The 23,019-nt window shown below is 48.1% G+C and overlaps 1 protein-coding gene across 2 annotated transcripts; it reads left to right on the forward strand.

The window, feature by feature from the left end:
- Positions 1-5,549: 5,549 nt before the first annotated feature.
- Positions 5,550-21,366, forward strand: CHRM1 (cholinergic receptor muscarinic 1). Of its 2 annotated transcripts, none has more exons than XM_082203586.1 (2): positions 5,550-5,602; positions 18,029-21,366. In XM_082203586.1, the coding sequence occupies exon 2, from the start codon at positions 18,125-18,127 to the stop codon at positions 19,706-19,708; it is 1,584 nt and encodes a 527-aa protein (XP_082059712.1). In that variant the 5' UTR covers positions 5,550-5,602; positions 18,029-18,124; the 3' UTR covers positions 19,709-21,366. The 2 variants fall into 2 exon arrangements, with proteins under 2 accessions (XP_082059712.1, XP_082059711.1); XM_082203585.1 differs by lacking the exon at positions 5,550-5,602 and adding an exon at positions 15,978-16,110.
- Positions 21,367-23,019: the final 1,653 nt, after the last annotated feature.

Here is a 23,019-nt window from a genome sequence, read left to right on the forward strand (position 1 = left end):
CTGAAAACCTTTTCAGCACTTCCTTCTCAAATTCTTTTTTTCCAATGCAGTTTTTCTGTGCACACTCAGAAAGCACATCTCCCCTGCCATCAATGACCTTAGCTGGGTCTTTACTCTCCGCAAGGTACTGAATGACCGCTCTATAGTACAAGTTGTGCATGGCTGAGCAAGACCTTTTTTGTAGTAGGTTCAAAGACGTCCATGGGTTCTTGGCTTTTGTTTTAAACAGAAAAGCAGCAAGTTCCTAGCCCCACTATGAAGGCAGGGAGTTCAAGTACCTGGGGCCAATGGGGAAACAGAGATGTTATTTGGTGTCCTTTTTTGTCATTTCTCTGTGAAGGCATGCCACCTCCATGCACAGTTTGAGGGATCAGGGCTTCCACCTGCTCTGGGGCTGGTCAAACAGGTGATGGTCATGACAACATCACAAATTTTGCTGACTTGTAGTCCTGCAAAGGTGGTCAAGGTCAGTGAACAGAAAAATCTAAGCTGTCTCAACAAACCTGCAAGCTTGAAGGGGGAAGGCAAGGGATTGAAGCTTGCAGTGTAGGGGCAAGACCTTAATTTCCAGAGCTGTAAATTTGAGTCAATTAATCAGCAGAACCAAAGGAAACCTGTTCAGAGATTAAAAGGGCACGCAGTTTAACTGGGCAGCCACTTTAAAACATTTTTTTTTTAAATCTCAAAGCTGGCACCAGCAGTGGGCAGGGTTGGGCATATCTCAGGACCCAGAGGGGGTTGGGCAGTGCCACTCGGGACCTCTGCCACTATCCACCCTACTAGGGAACACAGATGCATAAAAACTGCCAGGCCGTCAGCATCCAGCTCCCCACGGTGGACATTCGTTCCTAATTCCTAAGTTGCAATGAACAGAAACAGTTGTGGGCTATGCTTACGTTCTTAACCTATGACCTCCACTTGTTGTTGGACTACAACCACCAGTTTCCTCACATCCTGATAATACTAAACCACAGCTGGGTCATTTGGTACCACTGAATGTTGGGAGATTCAGGGCTAGCAGTGATTTCTGCATTGCAGGGGGTTGAACCAGCTGATCCTTTGGGTCTCTCCCAAATCTACAATTCTAAGACTCTACAACTCCCATCACCCCTGAACATTGGCAGGAAGAAGAAGAGGAGGAGGAGGAGTTTGGATTTGATATCCCGCCTTTCACTCCCCTTAAGGAGTCTCAAAGCGGCTAACAATCTCCTTTCCCTTTGTCCCCCACAACAAACACTCTGTGAGGTGAGTGAGGCTGAGAGACTTCAGAGAAGTGTGACTAGCCCAAGGTCACCCAGCAGCTGCATGTGGAGGAGCGGGGAAGCAAACCCGGTTCACCAGATTACGAGTCCACCGCTCTAAACCACTACACCACACTGGCAATGCTGGGGCTGGAGGAAGCTGAAGACTACTATTGGACTTCTGGGCTAGTCCAATCTAGTAGCCCAATAATCAGGCTGGTTTGCTGAAAAATGAAGATCAAGCTACATTCTCGAACGTCTCCACCAACCATTGGCTAAATCTCTCATCCACAGAGGAGACTGGAAGTGCTGCAACATTCAGATATTTTACTCTGGACCATGAGTAGGGAACGGATGGCTCAATCAATTTCAGTTTTTCTCAGTATCTCATTCCCCGTCCCCCCATCTCACATTCTGTTCTTCACATTGCTGCAGTGATTTGCAATTTTTGTTTTTAATGCTCATGAAGATTCATCAGCATTTTAGTGCAAATTTCTCCCAATAATGTTTCTGTGTGCAGTTTTGACTAATATGCACTTTTATACCAAGCAATCTTCTCCTAACGTAATACCTTTTTGGGTGTGATTTTTTACCCATGCGTGCATTTTTTAATGCACACAGTCCCCCTAATATGTGCATTTTTGCACACATGGTTGAGTTGGAGAAGTGTGTTGCAAAATTCAGAGACGTGTGGAATTTGAAGTATAGTTGTGCTTTCAGGTCAGAAATGTGTGCATTGCATAGTTCCTCATTAAAATGCAAGCAAAATCAAGCCGCTGCTCCCCCCCCCCCCGAATTCCTAACCATGAGAAATCAAACCTTAAAACTCCCTTCTCTCTTCCACCAATAACTTTCAACAAAGGCAGAAAGGCCAGGAAAAATTGCTTTGGTGAAAATAAAAGAAAGTGGAGCTTTTCTGCCTGCCAAATTGGGGGTTCCATCCAGCCAGGCTCCTGGATATGAATAGAGCACACAGGCTCTGCCAATGGGAAATGAGCAAAGAAACGTAGGAGAAAATAAAACACTCTCATCTCCGCTGTTTTCTGCAGCCCTTCTCTACGGCTAAGACCTTTTTCTCCCCATGAAAGGCCCAGCTGTGTTCTATGGCAAGCTCACCCCATTAATCTAGGCCCGTGTTCCAGCGAGTTCCCACATACAGCACTACTCTGTACAAAGGAGAGGTGTTTTAAATCTCACAGCTGTTTCCTGTCTGCTCTGCTTTGTACAGTGACTATGGAAATGGGCTTCTGGCCTCACCTAACTTTTTATTGTTGTTTCTCTGTCTCAGTGTCACCGATGCTACACCTCACCGTACGCTTAAGCTAACCATGGTTTGGAAGATCGGAAATGCACAGGGCACCGTGGTTTGCTTTGCCAAGCTAAGGTCTTCCCCAAAGAAGCTGAAGCCAGATCCATTTGTCCTCAGGAATGGACGGATATGTCCATTTCAGTTTCACTCGGTTTCTTATTTTCCCAGTTTTTAGTTCAGTTTGGCACATGACTGATAAGTCTGCCGATTTTGGTTTCTCTCAGTTTCCCATTGTTCCAGCCTTACCTGTATTTGTTTCTTTAAAAGCATTTCTTTGAAAACAAAACTAAATATTTTTGTACACAGTCTTTGGATGGAGAACTGCATCATGAAGCCTGCAGAAGTCCAAGTTTTGGTTTGTGTACTGTTTTAGGAAGTGCAACGAACGTGGGCTGAAATTTACACTGACACAACTGTTAAAGACCAGACAAGGCACATATTCTGTCGCACCTGTTCAGCATATCCTGGCTTGTGCTGACCTGGTGCTTTCCAGATATTTTGAACTACAAGTCCCATCAGCCCCAGTACAGCTGGAGGGTATGACATAGGGGAAGACTAGCCTAGACCAACCAGTAGTGATGTATGAAAGTGAGAGCTGGACCATAAAGAAGGCTGATCGCTGAAGAATGGATGCTTTTGAATTCTGGTGCTAGAGGAGACTCTTGAGAGTCCCATGGACTGCAAGAGGATCAAACCTATCCATTCTGAAGGAAATCAGCCCTGAGTGCTCACTGGAAGGACAGATCCTGAAGCTGAGACTCCAATACTTTGGCCACCTCATGAGAAAAGAAGACTCCCTGGAAAAGACCCTGATGTTGGGAAAGATTGAGGGCACAAGGAGAAGGGGACGACAGAGGACAAGATGGTTGGACGGTGTTCTCGAAGCTACTAACATGAGTCTGACCAAACTGCGGGAGGCAGTGGAAGACAGGAGTGCCTGGCATGCTCTGGTCCATGGGGTCACAAAGAGTCGGACATGACTAAATGACTAAACAACAACAACAACAAACAAGCCTAGACCAAGGCAAGCATATTAGTTTACAAGGAATTCACCAGAAGCATTATTTTAATTGAATGCTGCTTCTCCATGGCAAGCTATGCTCAAAGCAGCTCACAACATCAGATAAATTCTGCACCATAAAATGTTAGGCAGCAACATTCCAGGATAACACACCACCAGTTACAAAACGTAACAAAAGGTAAATAGCCAGACAAATATCACTAGACCGAACAAACGCCTCCTATTAATAAGATGAAGCAATCTGATACCTCGGTTCCCAAACACCTCCATTATCATGTGTTTTAGTTCCCGAACACGGAAAACCCAGAAGTAAATGCTCCAGATTTTTAGCGTTTTTCAGAAGCTGAACATCTGACACGGCTTCCGCTTGAATGCAAGAAGCTTTTGCAACCAATCGGAAGCCGTGCCTTGGTTGTCGAACATTTCGGAGGTCGAAAGGTCTTCCAGAACGGATTGCATTTGACAACCGAGGTTTGACTGTAATGATTCCTACTAAGGCCTAACCATGTTTATTTAATTTATTTAAATCAATAGCCCCTTTAGCCAAAGGCTCTCAGAGAGGCTGGGGGGAGTGAGGAATAGCATTAAAGACTATTCACAACTAAAAATAAACATGGCACTTGAGGGGAAAGGAATGGGCTGGTTAGAGTGTGGTGCGCATGACACCAGGGTTGCAGGTTCGATCGCAGTATGGGACAGCTGCATATCCGTGCATTGCTCAGGCTTGGACTAGATTGTATTTTAGTGTTCTGTTGGAAACCGACCAGAGTGGCTGGGGCAGGGTATAAATAATAAATTGTTATTGTTATTGTTATTATTATTATTATTGATGATTGTCAAGGTCCCTTCCAACTCTACAATTCTATGATTCTAAGAAAAGCAAGCTCAAGCACTATTTCTTCAAGGTCTAGTTCTTCAAGTTAGCATCAGTGTCAGTTCCGACTGATAAAGGTAAAGGGACCCCTGACCATTAGATCCAGTCGTGACCGACTCTGGGGTTGCGACGCTCATCTCGCTTTATTGGCCGAGGGAGCCAGTGTACAGCTTCTGGGTCACGTGGCCAGCATGACTAAGCCGCTTCTAGTGAACCAGAGCAGCACACGGAAACGCCGTTTACCTTCCCGCCGGAGCGGTACCTATTTATCTACTTGCACTTTCATGTGTTTTTGAACTGCCAGGTTGGCAGGAGCAGGGACCAAGCAATGGGAGCTCAGCGCGTCACGGGGATTCAAACCTCCGACCTTCTGATCGGCAAGCCCTGGGCTCTGTGGTTTAACCCACAGCGCCACCCATGTCCCAGTTCCGACTGATGCTCAACCGCAAAGCTGCAACCATGGGTGTAGCCAGGGGCAGGGGGCAGCTGCCCCCCAAATAAAGTAAATAAATAAAAATACACTAAGCCCATGGCTAGACCCCTTCTCACACCCAGCCTTCTAAACAAAAGTCAGCATTTCTGCTTCTAGTTACCAAAGCAGAGAGGTATATTTGTGGCTTTCTTTTTTTTACAGTAAGGATTTTTTTTTTAAAAAAAAAGCTGCCATAGGCCAGCTGTGGAGCTTAAATGCTGGATGCCCCAGGCTCAACCCCAGCATCTCCAGATAGGGTTAGGATCGGATTCTCTGCCTGAAACCCTGACAAGATCTGCTGCCAGTCAGTGCAGACAATATGGAGCTAGATGGGCCAGTGGTCTGACTCAGCTGAAGGCAACTTCCTATGCTACTGATCCGTTTCGTATTTGTCAATTCCATAACAACCTTCTTAAATCCTCCCACAAAGCCAGGAGTCTCACTCTTGGTCTCGTATCCAGCAGAGGGAGCGAAGGAGAGGAGGATGGTTTATTGGAGTGCTGGGTGGGTGTTTTTTCCCTTCTTCTTCCAGTCTGCTGTTTGCTCCCACTACCAGACTTCCCAGAAAGAGCAAAAGCCCTCGGCTAGAGACCAGGCAAGTGCTTCAGTGAGTCTTAAAGGAACCAGAGAGGCCAGCAGGCATCTCACCTGGATGGGCTATGATCCGAAAATCTGAGTCAAGAAGGTAAGTGAGGCATTCATGTCAACTGCCTTGTAGACTTTAGAGATCGACACGATCTAAGGCACGGCTGAGGCCATTTCCAGACAATCTGTTTTCATGAGCATTTATCCTGCCTTGTTTGCACAAAGTTTGCGGGGAGGCTAAAACAACCACGGCCATTTATCTAGCACTTGTTCTGATTTGTTTGTGGGCATGTTAGATGGCGTAGCATCAAAGCAACGGCTATCCCACAATTTATTGTGCATTGCCTATCGTTTTCCTTATAAAAAGAAGTCTGGGGGGGTGCAGGGGGGCATGTTTGTTGTGCAAATGCTCCAAATCAGCCTGAATTGCGCAACCTGAACTTGCCAGCATGTGGCTGAATCCTACCAAAACTGTTGACTGCCTGGAAAATGCTTTTGTACAATGTAAGGGGACAAATCCTGGTGAATTGACCCAGGACAGTGACTCTCAGGCCTAAAAACCAGCCTCATTACCCACTGAGCTCTTTTGATATTATCTGTCTGTGTCAAATCACTGATGGTCGGTGGATTGTAGACCTAAACATCCACAGTTATTCTGTGGCATAAAGCTTTCGGCTACAATAAAAAGTCTAGTTTTATAGTGCCACAAGGCTCTTTCTGTGTTTGTTTGCCTGAATAGGCTAGCACAGCTGCCTCTCTGGAACATAGCTTTAGATTTAATATAGACTAGATGCTCATCAGAAATAAACACATTTCAGCTAGGAATGAAAGACAAATTTGATTCTGTTCGCATTTGAAGGCAAGCATACCTCATTCACACTTTCACGAACCCAAACCCAGCGAACCTTGACGGTTCTCAGAATATGGCAAAGATGTTCTCGGGCCAACTGACATGTACCAAAATAGAGGCACTGGGGTAAAATGTGTGTCTATGCATGTAAAGCCAAAAATTAGCATGCAGAAAAATTGCACTATATTAGAGGAAATTGCTTTGCGAAAAATGTGTATGATGGGCAAAATTGCATACAAAAAAAAAAAATGTGCATATCAGGAGAAATTCATCCTAAATTGAATTCCCACAAGCCCTTTAAAAACAGCATTCACAAACCACCGTGGAAATGTGGAGGGAAACCAAAACTGAGACATTCACCCATCAAATGAAAAATTGTGGGGGGAAATTTTGCTTGCCGTTTAACAACAGAATTTCCTCAACAGACACACAGAAATGCTTTCTGCCCATCCTGTGCCCTTGGAGGTTGCAAGGGGATGGTTTGCATCGCAAGCGTAGGTCAGATGGCAGAAGAGAAACAGTTGTGGGCTACAGTGGGGAACCACGGGCAAGAGAAAGCCTGCTTGTTAACCGTGCTCACTCAGAAGCATTTCCAATTCTTTTCAGAAGGATTTTACCGGTACTTCCAAGCAAATTGGTTTTGCTTGGAATGAGAAAGCACTGCTGTTCTCATTTGAACAGAGAACCCAGAATTAGTACCGAGAGACTGTTTTATGTGTGCCTCACCTTTTCCAGGTTAAGGGGAACCATTGCCCCCTGCTCAAGAAGGGTTGGGGGACATCGTACGTGTGGTGTCATGCATGCGCAACGGGCCCCTCCAATGTTGGGCGCAACTCAGCATCCCTGGCCGGAGACCTGGGAGACCACTGGGGACCTTGAACCTGCCAGTATCTCTCAGCCTAAGACTACCTCTCAGGGTTGTTGTGAGGATAAAATTGGGAGAGGGGAAGAGAACCATGTGCGCCCCCTTGCGGTCCAAGAGGGAAAAGTGGGGTGCAACTGTCATTATAATGTAAAGGATTCTCAGAACAGAGAAGCATGGGATCTCCCCTCTCCCCAAAGCAAGGTGACTATATGCTCAGAGGCACTGTCACCATTACTTTCTGTAACAATGTGATGCTGCTTGCGAGGGAGCGTTGAGTTTTCGTTTTCTGAAAATGTATATAACAATTTGTCCCCATATACCACCCCAAGAAACATTCCATGTTAACTGAATCACTTTAAAAGGTAAAGGTAAAGGACCCCTGACAGTTAAGTCCAGTCGCAAACGACTCTGAGGTTGCGGCGCTCATCTCGCTTTACTGGCCGAGGGAGCCGACCTTTGTCCGCAGACAGTTTTTCTAGGTCATGTGGCCAGCATGAGCAAGCCGCTTCTGGTGAAACCAGAGCAGTGCACGGAAATGCCGTTTACCTTCCCACTGGAGTGGTACCTATTTATATACTTGCGCTGGCGTGCTTTTGAACTGCTAGGTTGGCAGGAGCAGGGACAGAGCAACGGGAGCTCACCCTGTCACGGGAATTCGAACCACCAACCTTCCAATCGGCAAGCCCAAGAGGCTCAGTGGTTTAGACCACAGCGACACCCACATTGCTTTAAATCTGTGCTATTGTGCTCAGTATGGTTACCCTGATAGAAAGGTTGCTTGCTAATTTTCAGTGCTTTGTAATTATCTGGAGCTGCATTGAGCGTGGTGTTGTTGTTGGGGGAACAGTGTACAGATAATAAGTCAAATCAAATGTCTTTCTGGGCCAAGCCATGGCACTGGAAAGAGGTTCAGGGGCTCAATCCTGCGCGCTCGAATGAAAAGTTCTAAACACTTCAGTGTTTAGAAGCTCTCGCAAGTTCTGTGGAATTGCAAGCACGTGGCTTAAGCAGACGGGGAGAGCTTATATGGGGAAGATATGAGACAAATGTTCCACTTCTCTGGAGAGAGCTGAGTGGGGGCTCACTTCCCCAGTCCGCCCCCCGCCCCCAACAGTAACATTAACCACCTGCCAGTGAAGGCAGCCTCAAAGGTTTCCTGCACATGTGCTACGTCTTATTCTCTTCACATAGCTTTTGGAAGATCTGGTTTCTCTTTCCCACAGCAAAAAAAAGTGGGAAAAGTCAAGACACCCCACCCCACACAAGAGACAGGTGAATCTGTCCGACTTGATTTTCCTGGTTCTCAATTTTTCAGCCTTAATTTCACTTCTTCACTTTCTTTACATCAGTTTCTGATCTTTTGTTTTTAAGTCTTCATGAAATTCCATCAGCATTTTAGTGTGATTTTTCATTCCCCCCCAAAAAAGCTTAACAACTTTTGTGTCCTGAATTTTCCTTCTAGAAACATGGCACCCCTACCCTACCCTTGACCACTGGCTTTGCTTCCCAGCTTCCCGTTGGAGCGTCTGCTTGGCCACACAGTGAGGAAAGGATGCTGAACTAGACGGGTCTTTGGCGTAGTCCAGCAGAAGCAGCCAGGCTCTCCTTATGTCCTTGTGTTAGATTCCCTTCAGGGGCCTTGCTGGACCCCAGGCAAGGTTGTAAACAACTGCCTTCTGTTTCAAATTAAGGCTTTTAGAAGGAGAGAAATTAAATAAGGGTAAGCAGGCAGACGGTCCCCGACTCTGGGCATCAATTGAGAATGGATGCGTCTGCAGATATAAAAGACACCATTATGTAATGCATCAGATCCTAGATCTATCTGCACCGCCACTCATTTCTAACGGCAGCCAGGCTGGTGCTTTTGGAAAGTCAGAGGCAGGCTATGAAACTGGACATTTCTACTTGATAAGCCCACCTTTCCTCCAAGGTGGCAGACATGGTTCTCCCCCTTCACATCCTACCCTCACAACGACCCTGCAAGGTAGCAGTGGCGTAGCGTGGGGGGTGCAGGGGGGGCCGGCCGCACCGGGCGCAACATCTGGGGGTTAGGGTTAGGGGGCGCAAATCCACGGGTTAGGGGGCGCAAATTACTTGCCTTGCCCCGGGTGCTGACAACCCACGCTACGCCACTGCAAGGTAGGTCAGGCTGAGATGGCAACAACCTTTGAACATCAATGCGCACAGAACAGATCATGTTTATTAATATTATAGTCAAAATTACAAAATGCAAACAAACCATTCAAGTTCATCCATCCACTGCAAGAACAGAACGGGAGTTAAGGTCACGCTAAGGGATGCGGGTGACGCTGTGGTCTAAACCACTGAGCCTCTTGGGCTTGCCGATCAGAAGGTTGGTGGTTTGAATCCCCACAACAGGGTGAGCTCCTGTTGCTCGGTCCCAGCGCCTGCCAACTTAGCAGTTCGAAAGCACACCAAAAAGTGCAAGTAGATAAATAGGTACTGCTCCGGTGGGAAGGTAAACGGTGTATCCGTGCACTGCTCTGGTTTCAGTGTTCCGTTGCGCCAGAAGCGGCTTAGTCATGCTGACCACATGACCCGGAAAAACTGTCTGCGGAGCGGACAAACGCCGGCTCCTTCGGCCTGTAAAGCGAGATGAGCGCCGCAACCCCAGAGTCGTCTGTAACTGGACTTAACTGTCAGGGGTCCTTTACCTTTACCTTTTTAAGGGTTTATTTGCAGCCCACCAATCCCCCAAGGAGCTCAATATGGCAGAGATTATTCTTCCCCCCCCCTCCCCATTTATCCTTACAACTATGGTGAAGCTGAGAGACAGGTGCTTGACCTAGTGAGCTTCAGGGCAGAGGAGGTGTTTGAATCTGAGTCTCCCAGGTCATAGTCCAGCCCTCTAACCACTACACCACACTGTGTCTCGACATGGAGGTTTTTGTTACTTGGTGCTGGAGGGAGCAATTTATGTCATCCACCTGCAAAAATAAAAACAGACAAAGTTTCTCCACTCCTCTTTTACGGCAAAGCCTCTCTGCTCGTGCTCAGACGTAGGCCACGTCAGGTGACCTGTTTATTGAGCATTCCTCCAAATTTGTTTGCAGGCAACGCCTGTGGGGTGGCTAGACGTCATCGGCTATTTACTGAGCATTTTTGCAGAGAGGCCAGGTGAGGCTGCATCAAGCCATCGTTTATCCCACACTTTCCCGTGTGTATTCCTGACACTTTGATGTACTTTAATTGTACAAACCTTAAATTCCTCCCGCATTACAATATCTAAGAATAAAACCAGTGAGAAGCATCCACAAAAGCATTGTTAAATGCCAATGAATGAAAATTCATATTGCAAAGGAGGCCTAAGTTGAAAACAGTGCCATTCCAGACCTTCCAAGTGTCCCGGTTTCTGAGTTGATCCTGGAATGTCCTTAGGGCAATCCTATTTTCATCAGATAAATGTTGGAGGGTATGGAGTTATGCAACAACCCCTGAGCCAAGGAGATAAGTAACTATACAAGCTATATAAGACATCTGAGGGTAGTCCTATATAGGGAATTTAAAAAAAAAAAAAAGTTTACTGTTTTATTATGTTTTTATATATGTTGGAAGCTACCCAGAGTGGCTGTGTGGAGCATCATCATCATTGAATAGGACATCCCTATTTTCATCAGAGAAATGTTGGAGGGTATACATTCCCCTTATCACAAAATGTCCAATGGGAGGTAGCTCAGACCCTCCCTATTTTCCAGCAAGAGTCCCGAATTTACAGAAGGTTTCTGATTTGATTCCAGAATGTTTTCCTTAGGACGTCCCGATTTTCACCAGAGAAATGTTGGAGGGTATGCTGGTTTGTTGCGCAAGCCCTCCAAACCAACTTGAATCATTGCACAACCTGCGCTAACTGGAATTTGTGACTGAATCGCACCTGAAAATAGCAACTGTTAGAACTGTACTGGAGCAATACTTCACACAGCTTCGATGTACATTACGAACCTTTGTGACGCTGAAAGTAATGATTAGTGCCCTGCCCGTGGAGCTGTGGAATGCCACCACCTCTGGCCGCAGCCAATCGGGTGCCACATTCCCCGCTCTCCCATGAGCATCCATGCAACGCACCGCCCTTTCCATGCACCAAACCCCAAAATAGAACAGCACGCTGACTTACAGCAGCGGCAGAGAAAGAGAGGAAGGCAGGCAGCGCGGAGGTGTCACTCTGCAATTTTATTCCATAAACACAGTGTGAGTAAGAACACGCTTTGGCAGATTCCAGAGGGTTCAAGAAAGTGAGACGCAAAACGTTCCCACAAATGCACGCCGATATTGTGAGTCACACACCAGTTGAGGCTGTTGTATTAGGGCGAAAGGGGCGCTCGCTGCCCAACAAACCTCCTTCTACCCTTAGCCAGCCCCCACCCAGCCACCTACCTGCCTGCTTTTGAACTTACAACCCATCCCGGGGGGTAGCACTCCCTCTCAGCTTCTTGTTCTCTACAGTGGCGGAGGAAGGTGGGTGCGGTAGGCGCGGGCTGCCCTGGGTGTCATCACTGAGGGGTGTGTGACAAAATGACAAAAATGTGAGTTTTAAAAAATAATTAAATAATAAAAATAAAAAATTGGGCTCACGAAACTTTTTAGTTCAGTCCAGTGGCGTAGCGTGGGTTGTCAGCACCCGGGGCAAGGCAAGTAATTTGCACCCCCTAACCCGTGGATTTGCGCCCCCTAACCCTAACCCCCAGATGTTGCGCCCGGTGCGGCCGGCCCCCCCTGCACCCCCCACGCTACGCCACTGGTTCAGTCAAGAAACGCAACGAAACGCGGCTGGCACTGGGCGCCACACCGTGATTGCTGGCACTTACCGCGGGGCCTGCAGCGTGCCCGAGCCACACGTCTCTCCTGGGCGTGACGTGATGGCTTGGGCACCCGCAGGCTCATGGAGCTTGCGTCTGCCCACCGCCTCTCCCTCATCTGCCCTACAGCTGAGGGGGAGGCGGCAAAGAGGCTCCACACAGCGCACCCCACCCCCGGCTGCAGGATGCGTGCGCCGCACTGGTCACAAGGCTCATCCATGATTCCATGATTCCTAGGCATGGGTCTGAGAGGTTTTTGCTTTTGTCCCACTGCTTTCCCCAGGAAAGCCCATTGTTTACCTCTGAATCCATAACAAATCAGGTTTGTTACGGATTGGCGTCGTTCCGATTCAGCGGTAATAATGATGAGAATAACTTTTTTATTTGTACCCTGCCCACCTGACTGGGTTTCCCCAGCCACTCTGGGTGGTAGACACCAAAACCCTGCACAAACACTATGCAATAGAATGAAAATGTCATCAACACCCCCCACAACCCCCTCCCTCTCCCTCCACCTCTCCCCCCCCCAAAAGTCTATGACAATAGTAGCAGAATCTAGACACATATTAAAATTGTTGTGAAAATGTTTTTTTTTTTAAGTTTTGAAATATATATTGAATTTGCCATAGCTCACCATCGCCATCTAGTGTTATATTTGTATAATGCACTTTACAACAAACTTAAAACGTTTTATTTGCAGCTGTATAGCTGAGTCCAGTGTCTCATACTGAATGTAAATGAACTGTGAGAAAAGATGCTATGAACTGAAAGTAGAGACACTACATGTGCTTTTCCTTGTTTATTTGTTTGTTTTGTATCACAAAAAAGTCTTTAATAAAAACTAAATTAAAAACAAACAAACAAACAAAAACAGTGGCTTTCCCAGAGGGAGAGCCATGGGGCAAAAGAAAAACGTCTCGTACCCATGCCTAGAAACTGTGGGACTAGTGTGGATGAGTCCATCATGTAGAACCGGAAGATGGGGACAAAAATATTCCAGGCTCTGTGTTTCTCTGCATTATCTCTACTCCCAGGCTGGGGCCAGTTTGCAAGGAGAGACTCCCTTAATTAGACAATGGCTTGCAAGGGGACTTACTGCTGCCCAATTCATCACAAGGGCACAACACTTGCCCTGCCCTGGGCACCGGCAACCCACGCTATGCCCCTGGCTGGGCAAGTCACAGGAAAGGCCCCCTGATTCTCCTTTCAACTCTGTCTTCCCTTCTCCAGCCTTTCTGTTTCCTTTTCCCAATTGCAACAGCAGTCGCAGTTTAGGGCAGGTTTCCGCTGCCTGTGTCGTACTACAATTCCCAAACTTCCTGGAGCTTCGATCCTGTTTGTTGGGGTTAATTTTGTCCTTCTAATGTCCCAGAGAACTAATGTTTGGGCGGGAGAACACGCTGATGTTTTACCCCCTCTCCCTGGGTCAAATTCCTCCGTCTCCCAATTCTGGCGCCCGAGAGATTGCCTCTTGTTGACAAATAGAAGGCAGGCCTCCTCTGGCTTGGAGCACCTACAGAGGCACAGGATATTCCAGATGGCTTAGCACTCTTGAGCCTCGCCGCTCAAAGATGTACAGACCGAGGAGGAGGGTGGCAAGAGCAGCTCTTTCCCCATCAGCACCTCCATGATGACATCCAGAGCTCCATTCATCAAAAGCTAATGTAAATATTTTCCGCCAACGGACGGATGCCTAAGAGAGGCAGCGTTCTCGACCACGCTCCGCTCTTGGCCTGATCCACAAGACACGCGCACCTGGCCTCCTCACTTGGCAAGCCCCTCTCCTCCCTGCCTTGGTAGAGGTTTAGAAACCATTTGGAGCAGGCAAGAAAAATCACGGCCCAAAAATACGAGGGTGGAGCAGGCTGGTGCCGTAAGCCTGGCACCTGTGTCTAGAGAATTGGGGGCAAGGGGAGGGTGGATTTCAGTCTGGTTCACGTTGAAAAGGAAGCCTCCCTGCTTTGCCCTTCCCAAAACAAGGCATGCCCCAAGGGCAGCCATCCTTCGAAGACAGCACTGCTTCAAATTTGGTGATGCAGTTCTGCAAGCAAAAAATGTGTACCAAAAATGCATGTACAGTGGTACCTCGGGTTAAGTACTTAATTCGTTCCAGAGGTCCGTTCTTAACCTGAAACTGTTCTTAACCTGAAGCACCACTTTAGCTATTGGGGCCTCCTGCTGCTGCCGTGCCGCCGGAGCACGATTCCTGTTCTCATCCTGAAGCAAAGTTCGTAACCTGAAGCAATATTTCTGGGTTAGCTGAGTCTGTAACCTGAAGCGTATGTAACCCGAGGTACCACTGTAGTGGAGAGCAATGGGCACAGAAATGCATGCATTGGTGAAGGTAACATAGAACGGTGTGTTATATTAGAGGAAATGGCAAAAGTGTGGATGTCTCGCGGACTGCTTGGGTGCAGAGGAATGGTGGGAGGGGAACCCCCGAAGGAAGAAGGCTCAGGCCCTGGGGAGTGGTGGTGGGATGGCAAGGGGAGATCAGAGGGAGAAGAGGGAGGTGCCTGAAGCTGGAGAAGAAACAGAAGCAGAAACTGAAGCAGGCGAGAGCAAGGAGGGAGGTCAAGAGGCAGGGATGAGTCAGGCTGGGGAAGTCACGGGTGTCTCTCCCTCCTCCTGCGACAAGCTCCCATCCCTGCTGGTCTCCCAGAACCAGGAAAGGTATGAAGAGAGCAGAGGAGAAATTAGCTTCGCACAGGCACTGTCTCAGATTGCATGGGGGGAACCCTGGAGAGGAAGGGACAAACCCTGAGTGAGCCCCTGGGATTTCACACCGCTTGGAGATTGGGGTGGCATGTAGCCCTGCTGCCTGGGTGACTGTGGGCCAGTCACTGCCTCTCTCTCCGCCTAACTTTCCTCACAGGGTTGTTTTGAGGATAACATGTACACCACCTTGAGCTCCTTGGAGGAAAAATGGAATAAAAATGTAACAACAACAGCAACACTTTCCACTGCATGCTTGGGGTAATCCAGATTAGGACCACAGCAGGGTGGGTGCAGGGTGTCAAAGCAAAACTGAGTGGAGCAGTACATCTCCATTTTACCTCTGTGCAGTAAACTAGTTTCCACACACTTGCACCCCTCTCTCCATCTTCCATCCATGCAAGAAAGAGCATTACCAGACTTTAAGGGCACATTCCAGCCAGGCACAAACACTGGGGGTTCAAAGCAAGACCAGTGAGACTGCAGCCTGGGGAGAATCCTTAGGACCAGATGGAGAGGCTTGGAGGGCTACCCCACATTCTTGAGGGTTTCCTGTTCCTGTTCTATTGCATGGCAGCAGCTCCACCAAGATCTCAATGGCAGAAGAGTCCGTTCTATCACTTAAAAAGGTAAAGGGACCCCTGACCATGAGGTCCAGTCGTGGCCGACTCTGAGATTGTGGTGCTCATCTCGCTTTATTGGCCGAGGGAGCCGGCGTACAGCTTCCGGGTCATGTGGCCAGCATGACTGAGCCGCTTCTGGCGAACCAGAGCAGCACACGGAAACGCCATTTATCTTCCTGCTGGAGTGGTACCTATTTATCTACTTGCACTTTGATGTGCCTTTGAACTGCTAGGTGGCAGGAGCAGGGACCGAGCAACCGGAGCTCACCCCGTCGCGGGGATTCAAACCACCGACCTTCTGATTGGCAAGCCCTAGGCTCTGTGGTTCCACCCGCGTCCCCTGTTCTATCACTTACCTGACTTCTTTTTGAACTTGAACTTGGAACCTCCTGCACACCCAGCAGGTCCTGCCCCTGAGCCACAAGCCTCCCTATTTTTAATCAGGCCTCGGCTTCCTTCTCTCCCAAGGTGCCTCTGTGGTGCCAGGAGGTTCTGTTTGAGCTCGTGACTATGGAATATTGACACAAGGGGAAGACAGAGGAGAAGTGGGGGAAGCCCCACAAGGAGCAGTTTTGAAAAGAACAACGGCCGGCTCTTTCTGCTTGAGAAACCCCCCCACTGCCACCGTCTCCCTCAGCTGCCCCTTGGTGGGCAGGAGGGAGAGAAAGAGAAAGGAGAAAGGAAGGAGAAGAAAGACCAAAGGAGACCTTCCAAGCTGCCCAGGGAGGGACAGGAGGTGAGGTGAGGACACTGTAGACCAAAGCAGCTGTTTCCCCCATATGGCAGGCCTTCAGTTATGCTAGATTTATTTTCTTAGATTACCTGCAGACGGTCGCCATTTGCTACTGGGTCAAGGTACTTGGGTTAATTCACAAAGCCTAAACAACTGGGGCTCAAAAGACCTTAAAAATCCTTCCTGATTCCTTATGCTCCACCACAAGCCTTGAGATCCACAGTTGGGGCATTTCTAGGGGTTTCCCCATACCCCTGAGGTTCGGCTCACCTTTGCATGGGTCCAGAGCCTGAGGGTGGTAAGCCTTGCCCTGTGGAACTCACTGCCAGTAGATGATTTGGCAGAAACCATCCCTTTCTTTCTTCAGATGCCTTCTGAGAATGGCACACCCTCCAACATTTCTCTGATGAAAATAGGGACATCCTATTCAACAACAACAATTTTATTATTTATACCCCACCCATCTGACTGGGTTGCTTCAGATGTCTTCTAAAGGTTGGGGGGGTGCTTCAGATGTATAGTTACTTATCTTCCTTGGTTCGGGAGTCCAGTAATGCCATACTCTCCAACATTTACCTGATGAAAATAGGAATGCCCTAAGGAAAAGCGGGACATTCCAGGATCAAATCAGAAACCAGGACAGCTTCTGTAAATCCGGGACTGTTCCTGGAAAATAGGGACACTTGGAGGGTCTGGAATGGCACCCTTTTCAATGCAGGCCTCCTTTGCAATATGAATTTTCTCCTTTTTAGCTCATCAGCATTTAACAGTGGATGCTTCTTGCTGGTTTTATTCTTAGATATTGTAATGCTGCCTTTTTACTGTTATGAAAGTAAAAAATAATAAATGTTTTGAAGGAGGAATTTAAGGTTTGCACAATTAAAGTACATTTAAGTACACTTAAAACACACACACACACACCAGACTTTTTGCAATTGGAAGTGTGATGGGGAGATGGATGGATGGATGAGCGAATGCTTGGTAAGATGTGTAAACGCCTTGCAAGCAAATCAAGATGAATGATCCATGTCCTATAATCTTCCCACAAGCCAAACAGAATGAATGGCTATTAGCCACAATGGCTATACACTGTTATTGGAGGCAGTGTGCCAATTGGTCGTAATCGCAAGTGTAGATTTCTCTGCTATGCTCAGCTCCTGCTTGCGAGCTTCCCAGAGGCATCTGGTTGGAAACTGAGAACAGGATGCTGGACAAGATGGGGCTTTGGCCTGATCCAGCAGCCAGGCTCTTCTTATGTTCTTACAAATGTTCAGTAAAGACAGGGCATTGCCTAACCTCCACTTAAGCACTGTGCAGGCAAATGGAGATAAATGCATGCCCCACAAGTGTCCCGGAAAAAACGGGACATCCTTTTTTAATCACGAGAGAATAGTGGCCATTTTGGATGCCACGATCTCACGCAATTTTGTGGTGTGATTTCCCCCTGAAAAATGTGCTCCCCACCTCCCCAGGTCAAGAGCCTCATGCTCTACTGATTGAGCTACCACGGTGAAGCTTTCCCCATAATTGTATGAGAATAGCTTAACCTGTTGAGTTTCCACTTAGAAAATAAGACAGAAGCCAGAAAAGTGCATTGAAGGGGGAGGTTGAAACAGGAGCTCTTTAGGAGATCGGGGATTTATATTGCCTGGTGTCCAAATAGAAAGTGCATCAAGCATAGCTCTGACTTCACTCATTGGCTAAAATGTCTGACAAGTGGAACAGGCAGGTTGTCTCATTTCACAGATTTCACTTATGAGGATACCTGCACATTTTGCTTCACAACTGTTTTTCTAAGAGGACTAGAGACTTAATTTTTTTTTAAAGGCTCAGAGCTGGAGCGGGGATCTATCTGGGACCACCAATGTAGGCTTTGCAGGCATCAGGCTATGTAACTTACTTCTGTCTCCATTCCTCTCCTTCCAGGTGAAATCCTTGGGCTGAAGGACAGTCTGCAACTGCCACTTCCTTTTAATCGGAGGTGGCCGTCAGAAGTAAAAAAGGACCTTGTCCGACATACCCATGTGGCTGTCTTCCTGGAACCCTTTCCTAGATGGTGGCCAGGAGAGACTTCACGGTGACACCATGAACATCTCAAGCAACCCACTAGCTCCAAACGACACCCTGGAACCCACCAAGCCTTCGTCAGAAGGTGGGCACTCTCTTTGGGAGGTGGTCTTGATTATTTTGACGACGGGGATCATCTCCTTTGTCACTGTAGTGGGGAACCTTCTGGTGATGATCTCTTTCAAGGTCAACCGGGAGCTGAAGACCGTCAACAATTACTTCTTGCTCAGCTTAGCTGGCGCCGACCTCATCATTGGAGTCATCTCCATGAACTTGTACACCACCTACATTGTCATGGGGCGGTGGGCGATGGGCAGTGTGGCCTGCGATTTGTGGCTGGCCCTGGACTACGTTGCCAGCAACGCATCTGTCATGAACCTGTTGGTCATCAGCTTCGACCGCTACTTCTCCATCACCCGCCCGCTCACCTACAGAGCCAAGCGGACACCCAAGAGGGCTGCTGTTATGATAGGCTTGGCTTGGCTGATCTCCATTATCCTGTGGGCACCCGCCATCTTGTTCTGGCAGAACTTTGTCGGCAAGCGGACGGTCCCCGAGGACGACTGCTACATCCAGTTCTTCTCTGTGCCGATCATCACCTTCGGAACGGCCATTGCGGCCTTCTACCTTCCCGTCATCATAATGGTGGCTCTCTACTGGAAGATCTTCCAGGAGATCCAGAAGAGAGCCAAGGAACTGTCTGGACTACAGGGCTCAGAGTTTGGGAGCAAACCCCAAGCTGCCTCCAGAATACCCCCAAACAGTGGCAGTGGGGGCAGCAGCAGTAGCAGCTCAGAGCCATCCCACGCTGTCGCAGCTTCCTCTGCCGTAGTTGTCCTTCCTCTGCAGACATGCTGCTTTCCTGCTGGGCAGAGGGCCGAGGGCCTGTTCGTAGACCAAAGCAGCAATGGCAGCTGGAACAACACGGAGGACGAGGAAGTGGAGGAGGCCTCTGCCGACTCCTTGACATCATCCGAGGGCGAGGAACAGCCCTTCGAAGTCCACACCATCTGCTCAGCAGTCATCCGCCTGCCCATGATCAACACCGTCCTGCAGCCACCGCAGCCAGGTCAGTGCCGAGATCCCAAGGCAACGTCCGGTAGGAACTGGGCAGGCGGAAAGGTCCTCGTCGGGATCCCAAGGCAACCTCCGGTCATGGAGAACAAGCTCAAGAAAGCAGCAATGCCACCCCTGATGGAGAAGACTCCAGCAGCGGCCAAGAGCCAAGCCTTCAGGAGGAAGAGGAGGAAGAATCGTGTCTCCAAAAGGAAAACGCTCTCTCTGATGAAGGAGAAGAAAGCAGCCCGGACGCTCAGCGCCATCCTTTTGGCCTTCATCATCACCTGGACTCCCTACAACATCATGGTGCTGGTGTCGACTTTCTGTCAGGGATGCATCCCCAAAGGCCTTTGGAAACTGGGGTACTGGCTTTGCTATGTCAACAGCACCATCAACCCCATGTGCTACGCCCTCTGCAATAGGTCATTCCGGACCACCTTCCGGATGCTGCTGCAGTGTCGTGGGGTTCGGCGGCGCTAGAGGGAGAAGGGTGCACTCCCAGGTGGCACCGGTCCATTCAGCAAGGGGCAAGAAGACCCCAAGGTGGTGCATAAAATAAGGAAGGGCAAACAGAGAGTGGGATGGAACAGAGATCCTTCCCAGTTTTAGGGCTAGGTATTTATATTTTGGAAGGATAACTATGATATGCCTGGGTATGTTTACAGAATTCAGCACTGCAGAGGCACAGAGGTGGTCTCCCCCTTAATGGATGCTTAAATATATATATACTTTTAAGCTCAGAAGACATTTTGCTCCTAAGAACATAAGAACCACTGGGACACTCCATCCTCGACCAGGACATAAAGGCTTCAACCACCTAGACCCCCAGAATCTGGTATTCAGAAGTAGACTGCCTGTGAAAAAAATCGTTCCAGAAAATAAAGTGTTCCTCTGCCAACTTCTAGGCCACCACAAATTCTTTGCAAAAGGAATAAAGGAAGCAGAATAAGTTGTAGGGAAAGTGCAGATTGAATCAGTATCCCTTCGTTATTCAGATTTCAGAATTTATAGGCTTATTAGCAGAGACTTTATGAGACAGAGAGAGAAAACCATAGGTGTATCCAACTAAGTTCTCAGATCAGACCCATTGGAGTTAATGGATCTAAGCTACACTTAACACTAGCTACAACCCTATGCACATGATTCATGTTTGCCTTGCTCACGATTTCTGTTGTTACAAGGACAATAAAAACGAGTACTTTACAAATCCTGTGCAGAACGGTGGAAGTTGTTGGGTGTATTTAGCCTGGAAAAGAGAAGGGGAGACACAATAGTCTTCAGCAAGTCCATGTTGTGCAGAAGATGGAACAGACTTACCGTTGTTTGCCTCTCCAGAAGGCAGAACTGGGAGCAATGGGTGGAAATTGCAGGGAAGCTGTTTTGGACTAAAGATTAGGAGAAACTTGGTAATGGAAAGAGGTACAGAGCAGCCTGCCCAGGAAGATGGCATGTTCTGCTTTGCTGAGGACATCTGAGCAGAGCCTGGAGAGTTATATTTCAGGGGGTGTTTTAGCTGCATCCATCAACAGTGTGGTATAGTGGTTAGGGTGCTGGACTAAGACCTGAGAGACCAGGGTGCAAATCCCCACTCATTCATTTCAGTGGACTGGTTGATCTTGGACCAGGTACTCACTTTCAGCCTAATCTACCTCACAGGGTTGTTGTGAGGATTAAAATGGGGGGTGGGGTGGGGGGTGGGATCGTGTTTGTCGCTTTGAGCTCCGTAAAGGAAAGGTGGGGTATAAATGCAATGTAATGAAATAAGTAAGTTATAGATCCTGCTCAGAGCAGGCAGTTGGGCTGGATAAACGTCTAACGCCATTTCCAGCTTTTAACGATTCTATGAACTTACTTCACCTTTTCAAAACGAAACCAAAAAAGCATGCAATCTTAATGTCGCCCATGATTACAAATAAGGCTGTGACCCAATGAAAGAAGTGTGAGTTACTTAATCCACTGAGCATCCATTAAACCTGCATAAATGTACAATTTTTAAGGGAACGCGAGCTTCTTGGGCTTCAGAGAACGCAGGGATTTCCAACGTGGCACCCGTGGGTGCAAGGGTAACTTTGAGGTCTTCCCCTGATGCTTGGGGTGCCTCTGCCCTCTCCCCCTCCCAGCACCCCCTTAGTCAAGAGGTGGGGAAGCTCCCATGGAAAGTACATAGAGCTGAAGGAGGAAGTTGGAAAAGCGACATTCGTTCCCACTTCCTCTTTCAGCTCTATGTACTTTTCAAGGCTCAGATTAATTCTGTTGTGTCTAACCTTCACCCAGATGACTGGGAAATATAAGGTGTGTGGCGCACTCTTTCCTTCTGTGTCTCAGGAATGGGCTGATCAAGGAAGCAGGGAGAGAATGGACCATTAGAGGTGGCACCCATGGCACTCCCTGAAAAATCCAGATGTGCCCATGGGCCTAAAAGTGTTGGCAAGCTTGGAGATTATGCATGTACATTTTGTAACACACACTGTCCTAGAAAATGCCTTCCCTCCTGTGCCAGCATGATGGGGAAGGCCTGCTTTATTATGGTGTCTGCCTTCTGCGCTGTATTTAGGCTGTGGGTTAAACCACTGTGCCGCTTGGGCTTGCCAATAGAAAGGTCGGCGGTTCGAATCCCCACAACGGGGTGAGCTCCTGTTGCTCTGTCCCAGCTCCTGCCAACCTAGCAGTACGAAAGCACGCAGTGCAAGTAGATAGATACCGCTCCAGCAGGAAGGTAAACAGAGTTTCCATGCACTGCTCTGGTTTCGCCAGAAGTGGCTTAGTCATGCTGGCCACATGACCTGGGAAAACTGTCTGCGGAAGCAGATAAACGGCTGTTCCCTCAGCCTGTAAAGCGAGATGAGCGCTGCAACCCCAGAGTCGTTCGCGATTGGACTTAATTGTAAGGGGTCCCCTTTACCCCGTTTAATATTAAAAATAAAACTTATTTTTTGTTAAAGATGGTCCTGCCAAATTAATCCGGAATGCCTTTTTTAGTTGATGGTCCAACTCTGGCAAAGCTGGAGAAGGGCAGTTTAGCTACTCCTGGATTAAGGAGAGACAGCATTTGAACAGTGGGGGGGGGGGAAAGGCTTACACTGCCCCTTGGTGGCTGAAGGAAAGCCTTGCAACATTTAGGAAACACAGGATTTTGCAGAGGGGAACCCCAAGCTGTAGGCCCTGCTCATTTTCCCTGCAAGGCATATCAGCACAGGTTCCCCTTCCCTTGAGGTTTCTATTTTTAAAGCTGAAATAGCACAGGCACCCGTGGCAAATGGAAAGGGCTGTAGTGTTGCTGCCTGCAAGCTAAACGTTCCAGGTTCAATTCCTGGACAGATTTTCACCCACATTTGTGGGAACCTCTAGATCAGTGTTTCCCAAACTTGCATCTCCAGCTGCTTTGGAACTACAACTCCCATCATCCCCAGCCAGCAGGACCGGTGGTCAGGGATGGTGGTAACTGCAGTCTTCACAACATAGTTGCTCCATCCCCATGATCATTTTGGTTGCCCTTTTCTGAAACTTTCTCAGCTGGTGAGGCAACCAGAACGGAGCACAGCATTCCAAATGAGGCTGCACCACTGATTCGTATAATGGCATTATGTCAAGAGTTTTATTTTCAGCTCCTTTCCTAAGGATCCCTAGCATGGAATTTGCCTTTTTCATGGCTGCCGAACACTGGGTCAACACCTTCATTGAGGTATTATGCACCTAGGTCTCATTCCTGGTCTGTCACTGCCAGTTCAGACCCCATGGAAGTATATGTGAATTTCAGGAGGGGTGCCCCAAAATTCATCACTTTACCCTTG

This window comes from Podarcis vaucheri (genome assembly GCF_965113315.1).
Source record: "Podarcis vaucheri genome assembly, chromosome: 16".
In the NCBI taxonomy this organism is placed as follows: domain Eukaryota; kingdom Metazoa; phylum Chordata; class Lepidosauria; order Squamata; family Lacertidae; genus Podarcis; species Podarcis vaucheri.